This window comes from Prionailurus bengalensis, chromosome B4, assembly GCF_016509475.1.
Source record: "Prionailurus bengalensis isolate Pbe53 chromosome B4, Fcat_Pben_1.1_paternal_pri, whole genome shotgun sequence".
Lineage (NCBI taxonomy): Eukaryota > Metazoa > Chordata > Mammalia > Carnivora > Felidae > Prionailurus > Prionailurus bengalensis.
In genome coordinates, this window is record NC_057358.1 from 122,156,458 (window position 1) to 122,174,014 (window position 17,557).

General features: G+C 40.5%; 1 protein-coding gene across 2 annotated transcripts in view; it reads right to left on the bottom strand.

Moving 5' to 3' along the window:
• Window positions 1–17,557, bottom strand: part of GNPTAB (N-acetylglucosamine-1-phosphate transferase subunits alpha and beta) — a 73,827-nt gene that overhangs the window by 7,962 nt on the left and 48,308 nt on the right. For both annotated transcript variants that reach the window (XM_043562329.1, XM_043562330.1), the window contains 11 exons: window positions 16,367–16,528; window positions 15,472–15,651; window positions 15,077–15,247; window positions 12,984–13,107; window positions 11,181–11,384; window positions 9,167–10,269; window positions 6,471–6,670; window positions 6,002–6,221; window positions 4,757–4,870; window positions 3,539–3,624; window positions 3,195–3,293 (listed from right to left, as the gene is read on the bottom strand). In XM_043562329.1, coding sequence (XP_043418264.1) covers window positions 3,195–3,293; window positions 3,539–3,624; window positions 4,757–4,870; window positions 6,002–6,221; window positions 6,471–6,670; window positions 9,167–10,269; window positions 11,181–11,384; window positions 12,984–13,107; window positions 15,077–15,247; window positions 15,472–15,651; window positions 16,367–16,528 — 2,663 coding nt within the window. The remainder of the gene's footprint in view (window positions 1–3,194; window positions 3,294–3,538; window positions 3,625–4,756; window positions 4,871–6,001; window positions 6,222–6,470; window positions 6,671–9,166; window positions 10,270–11,180; window positions 11,385–12,983; window positions 13,108–15,076; window positions 15,248–15,471; window positions 15,652–16,366; window positions 16,529–17,557) is intronic.

Sequence of the window (17,557 nt, forward strand, 5' to 3'; positions counted from 1 at the left end):
ATATATATAAATCTGGAGATAAAATGATACAGTGTCTGAGATTTACATAAAAACAATTAGGAAGTGGTAGTAAAGGAATGATGTGTTTAGATGAAAGAACAACCATAAATCACTTCTTATTGAAGATGAGTGATCGGTGAAAGTTCATTATCCTATCTACTCTCTAAACTTGAGGACTGCTTTAAACTAAAGGAGTACTAAAAAGGCTGGTTAACAAAATAATGCATGAGCCTTGATTTAATTATATCCTGCATTTAAAAAAAAATAGCTATAGGGGTGCCTGGGTGGCGCAGTCGGTTAAGCGTCCGACTTCAGCCAGGTCACGATCTCGTGGTCCGTGAGTTCGAGCCCCGCGTCAGGCTCTGGGCTGATGGCTCAGAGCCTGAAGCCTGTTTCCGATTCTGTGTCTCCCTCTCTCTCTGCCCCTCCCCCGTTCATGCTCTGTCTCTCTCTGTCCCAAAAATAAATAAAAACTTTGGGGAAAAAAAAAAAATAGCTATAAAGGGCATTTGGAGGCAGCTAGGGAAATTTGAATATAGATGATCTATTAGGTGGTATTAGTCACTGTTAAGGTTCTCAGATACATGTTAATGGTCTTTGGTATAAAGGAGAATGGTTTGAGGATTCCTGGTGGCTCAATCGGTTAAGTGTCTGACTCTTGTTTTCAACTCAGGTCATGATTTCAGTTTGTGAGTTTGAGCCCTGCGTCGGGCACTGCTCTAACAGTGTGGAGCCTGCTTGGGATTCTCTCTCCCACCCCTCTTTGTCCCTACCCCACGCACGCACATGCTCCTTCTCAAAAATGTTTAAAAAATAAAAATAAAGGAGAATGGTTTGGCTTTAGAAGATATGTACTAGAATAATGAGAAGTAAAGTATATGGATGTCTGAAACTAATTTTCAGATGGTTAAAAAACCATCCAGTAACAAAAACAAAACCTGTGTGTGTGTCTGTGTCTGTGTATGTGTAGATAAAAAGAGATCAAGCAAATATGACAGAATGCTGACAATTTTAAAATCTGGGTTAAGTATTTATGGATTTATTGTACTATTTTTTTTTTTCAATTTTTCTGTATCTTCAGAATTTTTCAGAAAGTTGGGAAAAATGAAAGAAGAAGGCATGTGCATGAGACAAAGGGTGGGGGTGGATACAAGTAGCTAAAGCAGACCCTGCTGGGTGCCCAGCAAACACCACCCCCTTTCTTCCAAAGAGAATTTGCATTTTGTTCAGTATTTCTCTCCCCATGAGCTGATTCAAAGGGAGGCAAGCCCACTTCACCCCCGAGGCAGCTCCTGACTCTACATGAATCCCTCCTCTTCACAGTCAGTGACTGGAGTAAAAGTGGAGGGACAGCACAAAAGGGGCAGTCCCTTTCTGCCTCAGAGCATGGCTCCATCTGCAGGGCCATCTAGAATTACTGTGGCTGCCCTATCTCCCGCCTGAAGATGAAGCCAACACAAGCAGGAGGGCAGCAGAGATAAGGAGGCTGGAAGAAAAAGCCTGGATTCAGCCTAGCCCAGACTCCTTGTTAATGGTGCAAGTGTGTCCTTAAACTTTCAGTCAGAATACTGGTTTTCCACTCCTAACTTAAAAATGAGCACACATAGGGGCACCTGGGTGGCTCAGTCGGATGGGCAACGGACTCCAGCTCAGGTCATGATCTCATGGTCTGTGGGTTCGAGCCCCACATCGGGCTCTGTGTGGACAGCTCAGAACCTAGAGCCTGCTGCAGAGTCTGTGTCTCCTTCTCTCTCTTCTCCTCCCCCCTTGTGTTCTATCAAATATAAATAAACATTAAAAGAAAAATAAATGAGCACCCATAAAAGTAAAACAAAGCAAATCAAGAGTTAAAAATGGTAAGACTGTTCAAGGTCACAGGAGGTATCTGGGCCGGGAAGACACTAAGCCTGGACTGCCATGTTTCTTTCTAGTTAAAATCCTGTCTCTTTAAGTACCGTGTAGGTCTATGAACTGCTCATCCAAAAACTTTCAAACTGGCACAAAGACATAAAAGTATAAGGTACAACTGAAAACTACAAATTCTCACATGGTATTGCTATAGATAACTAAATGACTGAGAAAGCACACCAACAAATGGGAGAAGCAAAAAGCAAGTATTGAAATTGGTTTTTAAAGTTATTTTTAAAAGTTAGGGCAGGGCATTCCAGTCAGAGGGAACAGCAAATACAGAGAGCTGCAAGCCGAGTAATTATTATGATGGCTTACGGTTTGCTTGGCTTCTGGGAACTTGTTATTCTGTAGGAAGTATTGTACCAAATTACCGAATATACTAAATAAGCATTAAAGGTGTTTCCATTTTTCTTAAAATTCCCATTTCTGCCCCCACCCACAACCAGGAATGAGATTTTCAGAAAAAAATACCATGGCTTTAAAATGTCTAGAAATTTTATATCTTCTGATCATTTATAAATAAAATCGTAATATAAGGAAACTAAAGACTTACAAAAGCATTTTAAAAGACTCAGGTGAGAAATACTCAATTTTCCTGGAAAAAAAGACCTTTTTTTCCTGATGAAATTTTTCCTGATGAAATGCTTCCCACTAAAGTTCAAAACTCAAAAATGCAGGTTTTAACCAATTTTTATCAAACTATCTTAGGCAAATGTTAGGGTGCCCAGGCTGGAAATTTTCAAGGCTAATATAAACCTGAACATTTATTCATCCCCAAAGAATGACTGAAGTTTACTGGATTCATTTTCACGTTTATGAGAACATTTCTTTTTCCTCAGAAACTAATCTGAACTTTACTTTGAATTAAAAAGTCTAACTGCCAAAACAACTTTTCTGGAAGCACCTTTTTAGAAAGGCTACAAGAGTCCCAGCTGTCTGGCCTCACTCCCCACAATGGAGCCCACGGCTTGGCCTCACTGAATAGCTTATGTCACCAAACTCTTAGAAGTCCATGCTAGTCCCTGTGCCTGGGGGAACCCTATCTCAACTCGAAACTGCTTTCTCTAGCTCAAACTCTACTTCACCATTAGACCTTTCCATCTACTCCAAACAAAACAAGCCACTTCCTTCTCGAGTCCTACTGCCTTTTTTTTTTTCATGTTTGTTTGCATAATTAAAGGTAATTGTTTAAAGTTACAGGAATTCTCTATTTTCTGTTCAACTCTGCTATGAACTTAAAAAAGTACTCAAAAAAGTTTATGGGTTAAAAAAAAAAAAAGTACCTGGGGTTTTTCCTTATATCATCCAACTGGCCAACCACATGAGAAACATTGGTACGAATCATTTTAAAAGCAATTTCTTCTTCTCCCATGATTTCAAACCTAATTATCAAAACATTTAAAGAGTTTAAATATTTATATGGGAATAAAAACAAAATTTCAATAAGAAAAGTAGTTTATAAAACTTTAATAGTCAACATCCTGAGAATGACTTAACCTTTTGGTATTACTAAAGAAAACAATTTCACATAAATTTTAAAAGGCTTAAGAGATAAACTATTGTAAAATTATGAAAATACCAGACTCATACAATATTCTTAAACAGAGAAAATGTACGTACTACTTACCTATATTTGTTTTTGTCCTTATATGCTTTGTGGATTTTATCAGTTACTGGTTTACAGTTGGTTACTAGACTCTTAGTGACTGGTGGCTATGAGAAAATACAGACATTGCATCAGGCCAAGACCAGGGTGAGGCAAGTGAAGCACTAACCTCATTGTAAAATTTAAGGGGGGAGGAGGGAACCAAAGGCTCAGTAATAAAGACAAATATTTTAATCCAATATTTGAAAAATATCTAAGTGGCATGCTATATAGCCTGCAGGCTAACTGCCTGTTTTTGTAAATTTTTTTTTAATCACACATTACTATATACTATCTGTTAAAATAGTCTCATAAGTTATTGTTACAATTTTTTTTCAGAAAGAAAAATTTTTAACAAACTGTTATGAACTGGTCTACATGATACTCGTAAGCTAACCTGTCATTCTTAAAGTCTAATTAGAAAATAACCTACATGTAATCAGTTACTTACAGTAATGAAGCCAACATCTTGCTAAGAGTTCACTTGAGTAATGTTAACTTATATTGCCAGTATAACTGGTACTCATGCTCCAAGCAGTTTATTTGCATAAGCCTCAAGACTAACTTATAATCGTTAGCAGACTTTACTTAATTCTTAACATACAAAGGATATTTATTTGTTTATTCTAAATCTCATGCCAGAAAGCTGGCAAATACTGAAATGCTTTGCTAATAAAGGAAAATGTATGCATTTCAAAAGGGAACTAAAATCTCTCAATCTTTAATTGTGCCTGTAACAACACAAGAATAACTGCTTTCTATCTGTAAATCATATTCCTGAGAAACGTACAAATTCTGTGTAAGTGCAGGGGTTTGGTAACTGTAAAGTCTTACTAAGAACCCAAAGTTTATAAGCTTTAGAAAGAAAACTAGAGGAGGAAAGACAGACAGTGAAGGACAGATACAGAAGTACAGGTGGGGGGAAGTCCTGAATGAGTGTGAACACCAGATGTGCCACCAGCAAAACTCAAGTATTTTCACTGGCTATCTGCTGCTATACTTAGTGAACAGATGCCTGGTTACAGAATATTAGCAACCAATCTCAACGTTAGTTTATCATCCACTAGGCAGGAGAAAAGCAAGATATAAACGATTCTGGATTATCTGGACTACTGTTTTCTACCAAAGATAAATACAGAGCCTGCTTCTACTGTTTAAAGTATATTTTCTGTTTTACATAAAGGAACTCATCCCACTTACCAGATTGGGATCATAGTAGGCTTCCTGAGTTGGTGGAATACTGCTTAGCTGAGTGATATTAGCAGGAAGCATTTTTGAGCAATTTATTAGCATGTGTTCCAGACCTGTTAAATCCTAACAAAGCAAAATAAAAGGATAAACCTATGTATAATACAAGTAATAACTATGATTTAAAAATAAAAATTATGTAAATGTCTCCAAAACTTCTTTAAATGCTATCTTCTGGGCACCTGGGTGGCTCAGTTGGTTAAGTGGCTGACTTCGGCTCAAGTCATGATCTCGCAGTTCATGGGCTCTGGGCTGATAGCTTGGAGCCTGGAACCTGCTTTGGATTCTGTGTCTCCCTCTCTCTTTGTGTTCCTTCCCCATTCACGCCTGCCTGCCTGCCTCCCTCCCTCTCTCTCTCTCTCTCTCTCAAAAATAAACTTAAAATTTTTTTAACTGGTATCTTCAAAGAGAGTCTGACTAGATGATTCTTGAAATAAAAACACCCTAGAAAAAACAGAATGAGATAATACAAACACAAATATTTCATCTTCATCTAGAAGTAATACATCTTGGACTGTGAGGCTCTATTTTACACAGGATGGTCAGTGGAGTGCCCAGATGGGATGTCCTGTGATTAGATTCATTTTGGCACTCTCCATTAGCGACTCTCTCACTCCTGGGACTAGAGGATGCCGTGACACTGGGGATTGTGCAACAACCTAGGCCTGGCTGAGACATAACTCCAGTTGGCCACACCTGAAACTCCCGAATGAACTTGTCACAACAATCTTTTTTTTTTTTTTAATTTTTTTTCAACGTTTTTTATTTATTTTTGGGACAGAGAGAGACAGAGCATGAACGGGGGAGGGGCAGAGAGAGAGGGAGACACAGAATCAGAAACAGGCTCCAGGCTCTGAGCCATCAGCCCAGAGCCCGACGCGGGGCTCGAACTCCTGGACCGCGAGATCGTGACCTGGCTGAAGTCGGACGCTTAACCGACTGCGCCACCCAGGCGTCCCATTGTCACAACAATCTTATATGCAGGGACAGTCTGGCTCTTCTCCAGATAATACAATAGCAATGCATAAAGCCTAAAAACGTAATCTCATAAAATATGAACCTCAAATTTGGTTTAATTCTGGCACCAAAAATGGACTAGTTGTGAACAGCTTCATTACATAAGAGAATTACTTTTACCTGCATTGTACTGAAATATGTAAGAGAAAAGGGGAAAGTTTAGGGAAAAAAATACAACACCTGTAAACTTAAAGGCAGGTCATGAATTCTGGTAGCCAGTGTTCGGATTTCTCTGTCAGATAATACACCAGATTGGTCTGTATCAACTTCATCAAAAACTTGAGATATATTCAGTGGCTGAACTGCACTCATGAGATAATAAAAATACGAAAAGGCAAACTGCATATCCTCAGAATGGCGCACTTTGTGAAATGACGTCTTGTCAAATTCCTCAGGAAACCTGCCCAAACATAACATATATAGTGAGCTCTGGGCATTTAAAAAATATATATAGACATTCATCTACATTAAAATATATTCTAACATTTGTGGAGTTAGAATCTTTTTCTTTCCTGCTTATTTAGGTAAACCTTCAACACATCAGTCACCAAGTATTAGAGCCATACATGTAGCACAGCGAAGTGTCAATTTTAAGCAGACTTAAAGCAGCTCTGAGCATGTGCAAGCAGCTCAAACAATCAATACTTACATATCCTGAAGCTCTTGCATAACGATTCGGTCAATCATGTGAGGCATGTGAGCAGGGACTTTCCGAGATGTGAATCCAAACTTGCTGTTAAGAATTTTATTTACATAACGGAGGGAATCTGCAAATGTATCTTTTAGTTGCCTCCCAGTGTGTCTGCTATCAGTGTAGTATGCTAACTGTGTCTTCAATGACTCTTCTTCCTGAAAAGAGAATTCCATGTAACACAGTGCTGTGTTTAGTGCACAAGTGTATACTCTGTTAACAGATAAAGGTACTATGTTATATAACTAGCCACTAACAATGGCAAATGAAATGAGCCCTAACAGGTCACTTTAAGGATCCTAAGTGCAGAACTAAATTAGATTTCAGTGAAAGTAACACCACTATTGGCTTGTGAACAACTGTTGTATGATACAGTTCTATTTATAGGGTATTCTTCAAGGATAAGCATGAAATTTTATAGCCAATTTAATGCAATATTTAGAAAATGTATTTAAAAAAAATTTTGATAGCACTTTGTTTAAAAAAAAAAAGATTTATTATTTATTTTGGGAGAGAAAGAGAGCACGAGCAGGGGAGGGGAAGACAGAGAGGGAGAGAGAGAGAAAAAATCCCAAGCAGGCTCCACACTGTCAGCATGGAGTCCAGTGTGGGGCACAAACTCACAAACTATGAGATCATGACCTAAGCTGAAGTCAAGAGCTGGATGCTGCTTAACCAAGTGAGCCACCCAGGTGCCCCTGATAACTTGATCAATATCAAGTTATTTCTACTGATGACACCAAAGCAGTCAGCACTTGAGTTCTGAACACAAGGACTAAAAAACTGTTTTGCCATCTTAATAGTGTTAATATTATAAATCATAAAGAGCCCTGTCAAAACCAGTAAGAGGCAGAACTAAGTGAATGGGTAAAGAATGTTTGCAAAATATATGAATACACTTTATGAAGATGAAATATTTTTGCTTCTCAAACTGGTAAAACAAAACAAAACACCATAGACTGACATTCACTGCTGTTTGGCTAGCCTGTGGAGAAACAAGCACTCTTGTACTATACACTGTGGAAGTATGAAGCGGTACAGGGTTTCAGAGGGACACAGTCAAATTTAACTGTAACACAGCAATTCTACCCACAGAAGTAAAAACCTCCTCCAGAGTAAGATATATGTACAAGAATATTTATTGCAACACTATTTGTTAATTGCAAAACAAACAGAGCTATTAAAAAACAATGACATTGGCATGGGTTTGCTCACCACTAAATCAACAGGCAATGGCAGAGCGATATAAATAGTGTCATTTCACCATTGCAAAACAGGTATTATATAGTTTGTATGTTTGCATATCTATATAAAAATACCAGAAAAGTATCCACGAAACTTTTCATAGTGATTATTTCAAGTAGGGAGGTTAAGGAAGGAAAGATGCAGATCTTTCCCTTTTTCATTGTGTATTTTTTGGATTGCTTGCAATTTTTACCACTAGCCTGCAACACTTTTGTAACTTAAAATAAAGGGGTTGCCTGGTGGCTCAGTCAGTTAAGCATCCGATTTGGTTTCGGCTCAGGTCATGATCTCACGGTTCATGTTTTCAAGCCCCCACATTGGGCTCTGTGCTGATGGTGTGGAGCCTGCTTGGGATGCTCTCTCTCCCGCTCTCTGCACCTCCTCCACTTGCTCAGTCTCTCAAAATAAATAAACATTTAAAACATAAAATAAAGAAAAGGGCTTGGAAAAGTGAGGAAATCATCATAAGCAAGAACTCCGCAGTCCCTCACTCAACAATTAGTAAATGACTACTGTGTCAGGAACAAATACTTTCCAAAGACAATGAGATTAATAAATTCCCTTCTTCATCCTCTTTTTGTCCCAGCTGGACATCTACTCATGACTGTGCTCTGCTCACGATCCAGCTTAGACCACAGTGTTTTTCTTGGTCAACTCCTACACACCTTTAAAAGGTCGGCTTATGGGGCACTGCCTCACGATGCCTTCCCCAATACTCTCAGTGGAGTTAAGGAATTTTTCCCTTTGGACTCCTTGCCCCTACCTCAAAAGACCCCTATCACTTTGCTATAATTATTTACACACAAATCTGTCCTCCCAGCTTTCCCCCTGAGACTCCATGAGCTGTGTTCTAATAGTCTTGCATTCCCCAGCAGTGACCACAGTGCCAGCACTTGGCAGATGTACAAATGACACCATGACACCGTGGAGGCCGTGGTACAGGAGGGTGAGCACTCAAACTTTGAGGCTTGGCTCACACTGGAAGCTAATGAATATATCTGCACCTTGGGGTATTTTCCATCAGTAAAATTGGAGAAATATTAGGTCTGACCCACACAACATACACAAAAGCATTTTTTGAAATCACAACCTGCCAAGGGAAGGTAAGGTACCATCCCTGTTCCACTATTTACTCAGGGCCTGCCCCTGGCTAACTTCCCAACTCATTCACTCTAAGGCTGTTTCACTCTAAACTATAGCATGGGGATCCTGACAGTAGATAATCTTATAAGGTATTTTTATGTTAAGGGTATTGGGATAATTATATTAACACGTAAAAGAAAAAAAAAAATTTAGTCCAATGGTTGGCACAGGAAGTCCTAAATAAATGGCACCTATTATAGTTATTACTCACAAGGTTATTTATTTCTTCCTGAGCATGGGACGCAATTAGGCTGGATGTAACTTACATCAAGAAGATCTTGGAAATATTTTTTTTTCTCCCATGGCAAAAAGCCCAGGTAACTGTCTGCGTGATGCTGCAGTTTTCTGCCAGGTAATACTTCATTAACATCGATATAATTGTTCACATTTTCCTCCATTCTGTGTTTCTCTTGTTCTTTCCCTGTGATTTTTTCTTTTGTCATCTGGTCTTGCAGTGGAACAATTCGAGATGAGAGTTTTTCTTTTGACACACTTTCGCCTCTTACTTCTTGGATCAGAATTTCAGATCTAAATTTGCCTTCCATTTCTAAGTCTGGGGGTGGATTCTGACTCTGGTAGTGGCCATTCACTTTTATTGTTGCTGCTGGATAAGTTGACTTCTGTAATCTTTCAAATGTTCCCAAGCTATATGGCAAGATGCTTTTGTGAACCTGTTTTTCCAGCGGGGCCTCTACACTGTCATTTCTTTCATCTGTTATTATAGCTTGATTTCTTTTTGTTTTAGCATCTGGTAGGTTCTTCAGAAATGATCTCAGCAAAGCTGACTTGGACAGGTTGTACCCTTTCACAGTGATATCTCCACGTTCTAGTTGCAAATCCAAGTTACTGAGACTCAACTGGGCCTCTTTCGGAAGGAGTGAAATATTCACTTGGGGAATTTTCATCTCCGCTTGGAATCTTCCTGTTGTGTTGCCATCATGTCTCTTGAACTTTGGAAAGCGTTTCTCTTCAGGAATATCTTCAAACAGGATTTCTGCCTCTGGTAGAAGTGTCGTGGGGCTAACCAAATTTTGGTAAGATTTCTGGGTTGTAGAATTCACTTTGGGTTCCTCTCTCGTGTCAACCTCTACTATTATCTGAATTTTGAACTCTTCATCGTTTGTATTTTGAAACGTGAGATTAAAATGTATTGTGGTTGCATTCATTCCACTGTGCATTATGAGGTGGATGGTTTTCCACTTATTGGCAATGGAAGCATGTCGAATTATTGGGTTGTCGCTATAGGCACCTTCAATTCCTCTTTTGGCTATTTCTGCAAAGCTGAAATAAGGCAGGCATTCACCTTTTGGAATAACATAGTGAGTCTGGTTTGGGAGAAGTGTTACTTTATACAATTCATGAAAATGATCTAGAGGAAAAAACACAAACATGACTTTAAAAAATGAGGCATTTTCCCCTCCTTTTCCTTTAATTCTGAGGGTTTGAGTTTTCACTTTCTAAGAATGACTTTAAATTGACTTCAAAATAGTCAAACATTCTAACACAAGAGCTGCTGTTATAGGGCTCATTTTACTATCTGAAGCAATCACTATTATCAACATGAAATGCAGAGTCTAACTTACTATAGAGATATGGCAAATTTCAGTGATGAACTTTCAGCTTTGTGTCCATTTGAAAACGTATGACATTCTGCCCAAACGACCACCACTGATAAGCTATCAGGAAGATCCAGGGGCACGTGGGTGGCTCAGCTGGGTGAGCATCCAACTCTTGATTTCAGCTCAGGTCATGATCCAAGGGTTGTGGGACCGAGCCCCACATCAGGCTCTGTGCTGACGGTGGAGCCTGCTTGGGATTCTCTCTCTCTCTCTCTCTCTCTCTCTCTCTCTCTCTCACTGCCTCTCTACCGTGCTTGTTCTCTCCCTCTATCTCTCTCTCACTCTCTCTCAAAATAAACACTAAAAAAAAAAGATCCAATATTCATTATATTGGATTTAGTACATTATAACCTCTCTTTTTATTATTTCTAAATTAAACCTATATTAAACCTAAATATATAAAACTATATATTTTCAACAAAGGTATATCTGCTTAGTACAAAATCAGCCAGACTGGTGCAATAGCAGGAAAAGCAGCAGCTCCAGTATCTACTATTTTTTAAAGATCTCTTACTTTTCACTTACTGCTAGTTTGAATTCAAGGATGGGTGAAGAATACATAGAGAGTAATTAGTTTAAATAACAACAATACAAACTCCCCTCTACTCATCAAGGATTTTGATCCCCTTAGTCTAAATATGTTTTATGGCAATAAATATACCTTGCCCACAGTCGCCAGCATCAAACCCACAGGACAAGACATTGCAAGCCTGGTCACAGAACTTATCAGCAAGCCAGGAATTAGCACATCCTTGATTACAGTAAGAAACACTGTTTAGACCTCCGCCAAACTGCCAGGGCTGTCCAATTCCAATACTCCCAGTACCCCCGCCTCCTGCGACGTAGCGACTCCCGCCACTGTTACCTGTAGAGGAAGGAAGAGAACAGGATCCTTATGTGCTTATCACACATATCAAGATGATGTGCTTATCATCTTGAACAAAGGGCAGTTTCTCTTTCTCAATAGTGCTATTGAGACTAATGCCTACATTTCAGCCAGAAAAGGTTCACCCAGATTTCATGTACCTTAAGAAGAAAACAAACTGAAAAGGGGACATCACTTGCCAGAGGATTAGGCATGGGATGACCAGGCCTTGGCACTTACTAGCTGTGCAGCCCTGAAGTACGAACTTGCTCCAAGGGGCGTGTGGGGGGCGTGTGGGGGACGTGTTGAGGTTGTATGGAGGAGCAGGGAAACAGGAAGAGGTTATTGAAGACTGTCAGAACTGCCAAAACATGTCCAAATATGGGTGCCAATATCACTACCAAATGTTAATGTTCTATTAGGGGCTGAGTTCTCTGGACTGCACAGATCCACCGGGTATGTCTGCATTCTCTCATTGCAGCTGCTTATATTTTTCAGTGCATCGGATAGATCTGACCAGACTACAACTTAAAGCTTTGCTTTTTCTAATACTCAACAGGTTTCCAAATCTGTTTCCGCATGTGGAATATGGGGATGATACCTGTGCACACATTCTCTCTTCCTTAGGTGACTAAAAAATTCAAGTGGATAATGGAGAATGCTTTATAAACTGAAAGGCAATCAACAAATGTAAAAACACGTTATTATCGGGGCGCCTGGGTGGCGCAGTCGGATGGGCGTCCGACTTCAGCCAGGTCACGATCTCGCGGTCCGTGAGTTCGAGCCCCGCGTCGGGCTATGGGCTGATGGCTCAGAGCCTGGAGCCTGTTTCCGATTCTGTGTCTCCCTCTCTCTCTGCCCCTCCCCCGTTCATGCTCTGTCTCTCTCTGTCCCAAAAATAAATAAACGTTGAAAAAAAAAATTTAAAAAAAAAAAACAAAAAAAAAAAACCCACGTTATTATCAACAAGTGTAAACATAACCATGTAAGGGGGATGCTGAAGAGAGAAGATCTTTATTTCTCTTTAGTTACTCCCTAACAGCAAGCTGCTGCTGAAAGCCACCAGCTGTGAGCTCCTACAAGACTGAGTCAGAGTGATTCTTGCTCTTGAGTTTACATAATTAAGGCTATTCCTGATTCTCGTATTTTAAATAATAAAAGGCATTTTCAAGTGCAGGGCCAGCATGGAAATATGCCCTCAACAATGGAGAATATGAAAAAACTGATCTACATGGGGACACTAGCCCTACTATCTCCAGAATCTATGGATTACTGATTGTTTTCATACAAGCAGAATGTTTAAGTCACTGTACATATTCAATAATGACTAAGAATGAAAAACCGTTCAGGGGTGCCTGGGTGGCTCAGTTGGTTAAGTATCTGACTTCGGCTCAGGTCATGATCTCGCAGTTTGTGGGTTCAAGCCCTGAGTCGGGCTCGCTGCTGTCAGCATGGAGCCCGCTTTGGATGCTCTATCCCCTCTCTCTCTGCCCACCCCAACTCTCACTTGCTCAATCTCTCTCTCAAAAATAAACGTTAAAAAAAAAAAATGAAAAAAGTCCATAAACATGAACAAATTACATGTGAACACACCCTTACCAGAGCAGTCACCACCATCCCAATCACAGGCTGAATTATTACAAGCCTTGTCACAATAGCCATCTTTGATCCAGGAACCCGGGCAGCCCTCAGCACAGTTTGGCACAGGCCATGTCAAATAAACCTAGGACAAAGCCAGAAAGAAAATGGTTTCTGACACGTTCCAATCTCAAAGTAGGATTCCTTTTAAAAAACAGAAGAAGAAGAAAAGGAAAAAAAAGAAAAGAAATTGAGTGAGCCTCTAGAAAAGGTTACAATTTTCCCTGGGCTGTCTGCATCCATGTGGCATATATTGGATTAAGTCTGCAGGTACCTGCAATAGTTTGCAAAGTCCTCCTGCTCTGTTGATGATTCTTACTAAGTACATTTACTCTTTTCCATTACTCAAGGAAAGCAGACAAGGACTCAATTCATGGGTTAGTTTTTCACATGGTCTTACAATGTATTTTGAAATAAAATAGCAACATGTCAGGCTTGAATGTGAATAAAAAACGTGACAAAGCAGGTGGAAAGTATATCATACAAGTCACTGCTTTTCTGTTAACAACTGTCATTAACTCCCAAATGTGTTTATGTATAATCTTGCCCCAAGGCTGAGAAAAGCAGCAGATGGAACTCTCAATATCCTTACATCTGTGCATAAGGTCCTGTGATACATTATCAGCACAGTGTTCTGAATTGTGAACTCACCTGCTTTCAAAATGAGTGACAAGGTACAAGGTTACTTTTTTTTTTTTTTAATGTTTATTTATTATTGAGAGACAGAGAGACAGACCATGAGCATGGGAGGGGCAGAGACAGAAGACAACACAGAATCTGAAGCAGGCTCCAGGCCCTGAGCTGTCAGCACAGAGCCTGACACGGGGCTCGAACTCACAAACTGTGAGATCATGACCCAGGCTGGAGTCAGACACTTAACTGACTGAGCCACCTAGGCGCCCTTATTTTTTTTTTTTTTTTTCAATGTTTATTTATTTTTGGGAGATAGAGCATGAGCAGGGAGGGGCAGAGAGAGAGGAAGACACAGAATCAGAAGCAAGCTCCAGCCTCTGAGCCCTCAGCACAGAGCCCCGCACGGGGCTCGAACTCATGAGTGGTGAGATCATGACCTGAGCTGAAATCGGACACTTAACCGACTGAGCCACTCAGGCGCCCCACAAGGTTACTTTTTAAATTAAATTAATTTTTTTAAAAATGCACTCCATGCCTCTGCGTGCTCCATCTACTTGGAGTGTCTTTCTTCATCTAGTTAACTCCTATTTGTTCTTCAAAGTTCACTTCAGTTCAGATGGGAATTAGTCTCTGGCCCGGATTTCAGCCTCCTGAACTCCCACTCTTCGCACCAGGGCATACCTGCCGGCACGGAAATCACCGTTCAAGGCCCTGATTCTGTACGTCTCCACTGCCGAGCCGCAGCTCAGCGTGGCAGCCCCACAAACACAGAGGAGGCAAGTGAACAGGGGAGGAGAGGATGAGCACTCTGGGGCAGCATAAACAGCAACAGGAAAGTAGCTTTGTGCAGTTAGCACTTCCACCTGCAGGGTTCTGGCACTTAAAAGCTTATGACTAAGTCTCCAACTCATCACTGATTCCCTCCAACAGCGCCACAGGCGTACTCCTAGCTTCCGCACTTTGCAGACAGGAAACCCACATCTAGTCACTGGCCCAGGACGGTTCTCAACCGTTGCTCCGGGCTCTGTGCTCAAAGCCACTTCCCCATCATGCCTCTCAAAGCCAGAGTGAGACCACTGCCTTAAATGAAACTTTATCCATGGCTGCAAGCAGAAAAGTGAGCTCACTTTTATCCTGGCCATTTTGCTGATGTTCTAACCACGATTTCATATTTCATAGTGACTTTACTTTTTTCTGCTGTTATTGTAATAGAATAATTTAGAACGTGGGTTCTAGGTGTCTGACAGGGCAGAGAAGTAAAAAACTACTAGGGAACAGTTTTTGTACTCCCAAATTATTAACTCTCCTGAGCTTAGCACTCAAAACTGAATACAGTAGTACGCATACTCGATGTCCTGACCTACTGTTTATAACTTCTAAGTGACTTCTAAGCTAGGCATCCCTTCCTCTTAGGCACTCACCTTCTGACCTTTCGAGTGACTATAAAAATCATCTGGCCACACATCCTTCCCAAACATGACATCGTCGTTCAGATAAATAAACTTCTGGGACAGCCCTTCGATGCGATGAATGTGGCTTTCGATAGCAGGTGAACTAAAGGTAGGCAAGTGGCTCAAATTTCGAAAAACATCCTTTTAAGCAAATGACGACATAAAAAGGCAAGAGAAAAAGAGGGCGGATAAGAATCGTTTTGTTTTGGTTTTGGTTTTGGTTATGGGAAGAAGGGAGATGAGAAGAAAAATGAAGGGGATGCAGGTGGGGAGGGGGAGGGTACGGGGAATGAAATGAGGGATAGGTAAAGGTGCAGTGAGCAACAGAAAAACCACAGCCTTGTGATACATGGAAAGTCATGGACCTGGTGTGTGACTATTGTCACTCGAGGATTATCAAGGTTCAGCCAAGAGGGAATCTGCCCATTGGTGACAATGAAAATATTCCGAACCCATGGAGCATGCCTCTCAATGGATCGCAGGGAGTATCTCAGCTCTTCATTATCTTCAAAACGGCTGGCAGAAACATCTTCATCCTGCTTAGACTGAGAAAACCATTTCACACGTGAAGATGTAAAATACCACTTAAGTCATACCTTCTCCTCCTGGCTATCCCTCTGCCCAATCTGCTCTCAGGCTCTGGCAGACTTTTAAAGACCAAGCCCTACATTTGAACATTACAAAAAAATGCGAAACACTTGGCATATTTAAAACAACAACATAAGGGTGCCTGGGTGGCTCATTTGGTTAAGCATCAAACTCTTAATTTCAGCTCAGGTCATGGGACCAAGCCACACATCAAGCTCCACCAGGAGTGTGGAACCTGCTTGGGATTCTCTCTCTCCGCCCCTCCCCACCTCTAAATAAATAAATACATACATACATACCCAACTTTTTTTTGTACTTTTTAATTTTTTTTAAGTTTATTTATTCTAAGAGAGCTAGCAAGCGTGTGCAGGAGTGGGGGCACAGAAAGAGAGAATCCCAATCTCACAAACCCGTGAGCTCATGATCTGAGCTGAAATCAAGAGTTGGACACTTAACCAACTGAGCTACCCAGTTGCCCCCTTTTGCACTTTCTAAAGAGAGAAGTTTCTCGGATCTGATTTTAGGTCACTTCGGTTAATGTTAACCAATGGCAGTGATTGGAAAATTAGAAAAGTTCCAATCAACTCCTCTCTCTGGAAATCCTCTTCCTTCTAATATAATGACTTACAAGTCTTTAACAATCTAAACCCTTGATCCAGGTTCATGCCTTACCTGGCTGATGGCACTCAGGTCCCACAATAAATATGCAGGACTTATAGTCAGTTCTTTTCCCTCAATGGTCATGTTCTTCTTGGTCTGCTTATTCAGTTCTTGGAAATCTTTGGGGTTATTCAGTTTCAGAAGTGCTACACTGGCCTCTGAATACAATTGCAACTGTAAAATAACAGAAGGGTTACACGGAAAAACTCAACCTCAAAGAAGAGACACGTTTGATCCCAGTTTGATCTTTAATCTTTAAATATATACATAGTGTATGATGCATACTTAAATATATTGTATATATATTTAAAGATTAAATGTATCTCTTTATATAGATTATGAACTAGTAAGGCTATTATCACCAAAAGAAGACCTGAACAGGCCAGACACACTTCCCAAGTGAACGGAAGAGACCAGGCATGTAAAGCAGAGCGAGTGGTGGAGTTGTGGGAAATGGGACATTTCAGGGCCATCCACAAGCTGCAGCCACTGCTCAACATTGACAAGTGCGGCCAGATCCTGAGACACCAGGATCCCCGAGTGTTGTAAGCAATCTCCCCATTTTTCAATGCTGACTCGAATGTTTTTGATGGTCATGCTCTCAAACAAAACACAACTGGTCACCAATTGTGACCTTTGTTCTAGAATATTACCAATCTGCTTCTACTGGGAGAAACCTGCAAAGTAACTGCCCAGACTGGCAGAGAGCACGCCTGTTAGCAGGGCCTCCAAACGGCTTCTGTGCCCCACATTTAAGAGGAGCACCTTTGACAGGACTGACTGTAGGACTTCCATACGAAAAGTGCTTTTGGGGGCAAAGCTTTCAAAGAAATCATGTCTAAGGGAACATCACAAACATCAACATGTTTTACAAACAGGCTTTCCCACCACTACCAGAGTCCACACCACCCTTGAGCTGTTTCATGTTCTAACTCTGTATCATTCAATTTCCTATGAAAAGAGGCTTTCAGACCTTAAAGGGTAGGAAGGATTAGAAACTACTAATCTTGGAAAGCAAAACCTTCTGCCCAACTGACTCTTCCAACAGGGCCAATTCCTTAATTTATGGCATCCTTTCTTTATAAAACAGAGCAAACATAAATCATTATGGGCTCATTTTGAACTCTTGTATATGCTACATGACTATATTTACCTCATCTTTCAATGTTTCCTCAGCTTATTTATGCCAAAAACTAGAAGCTA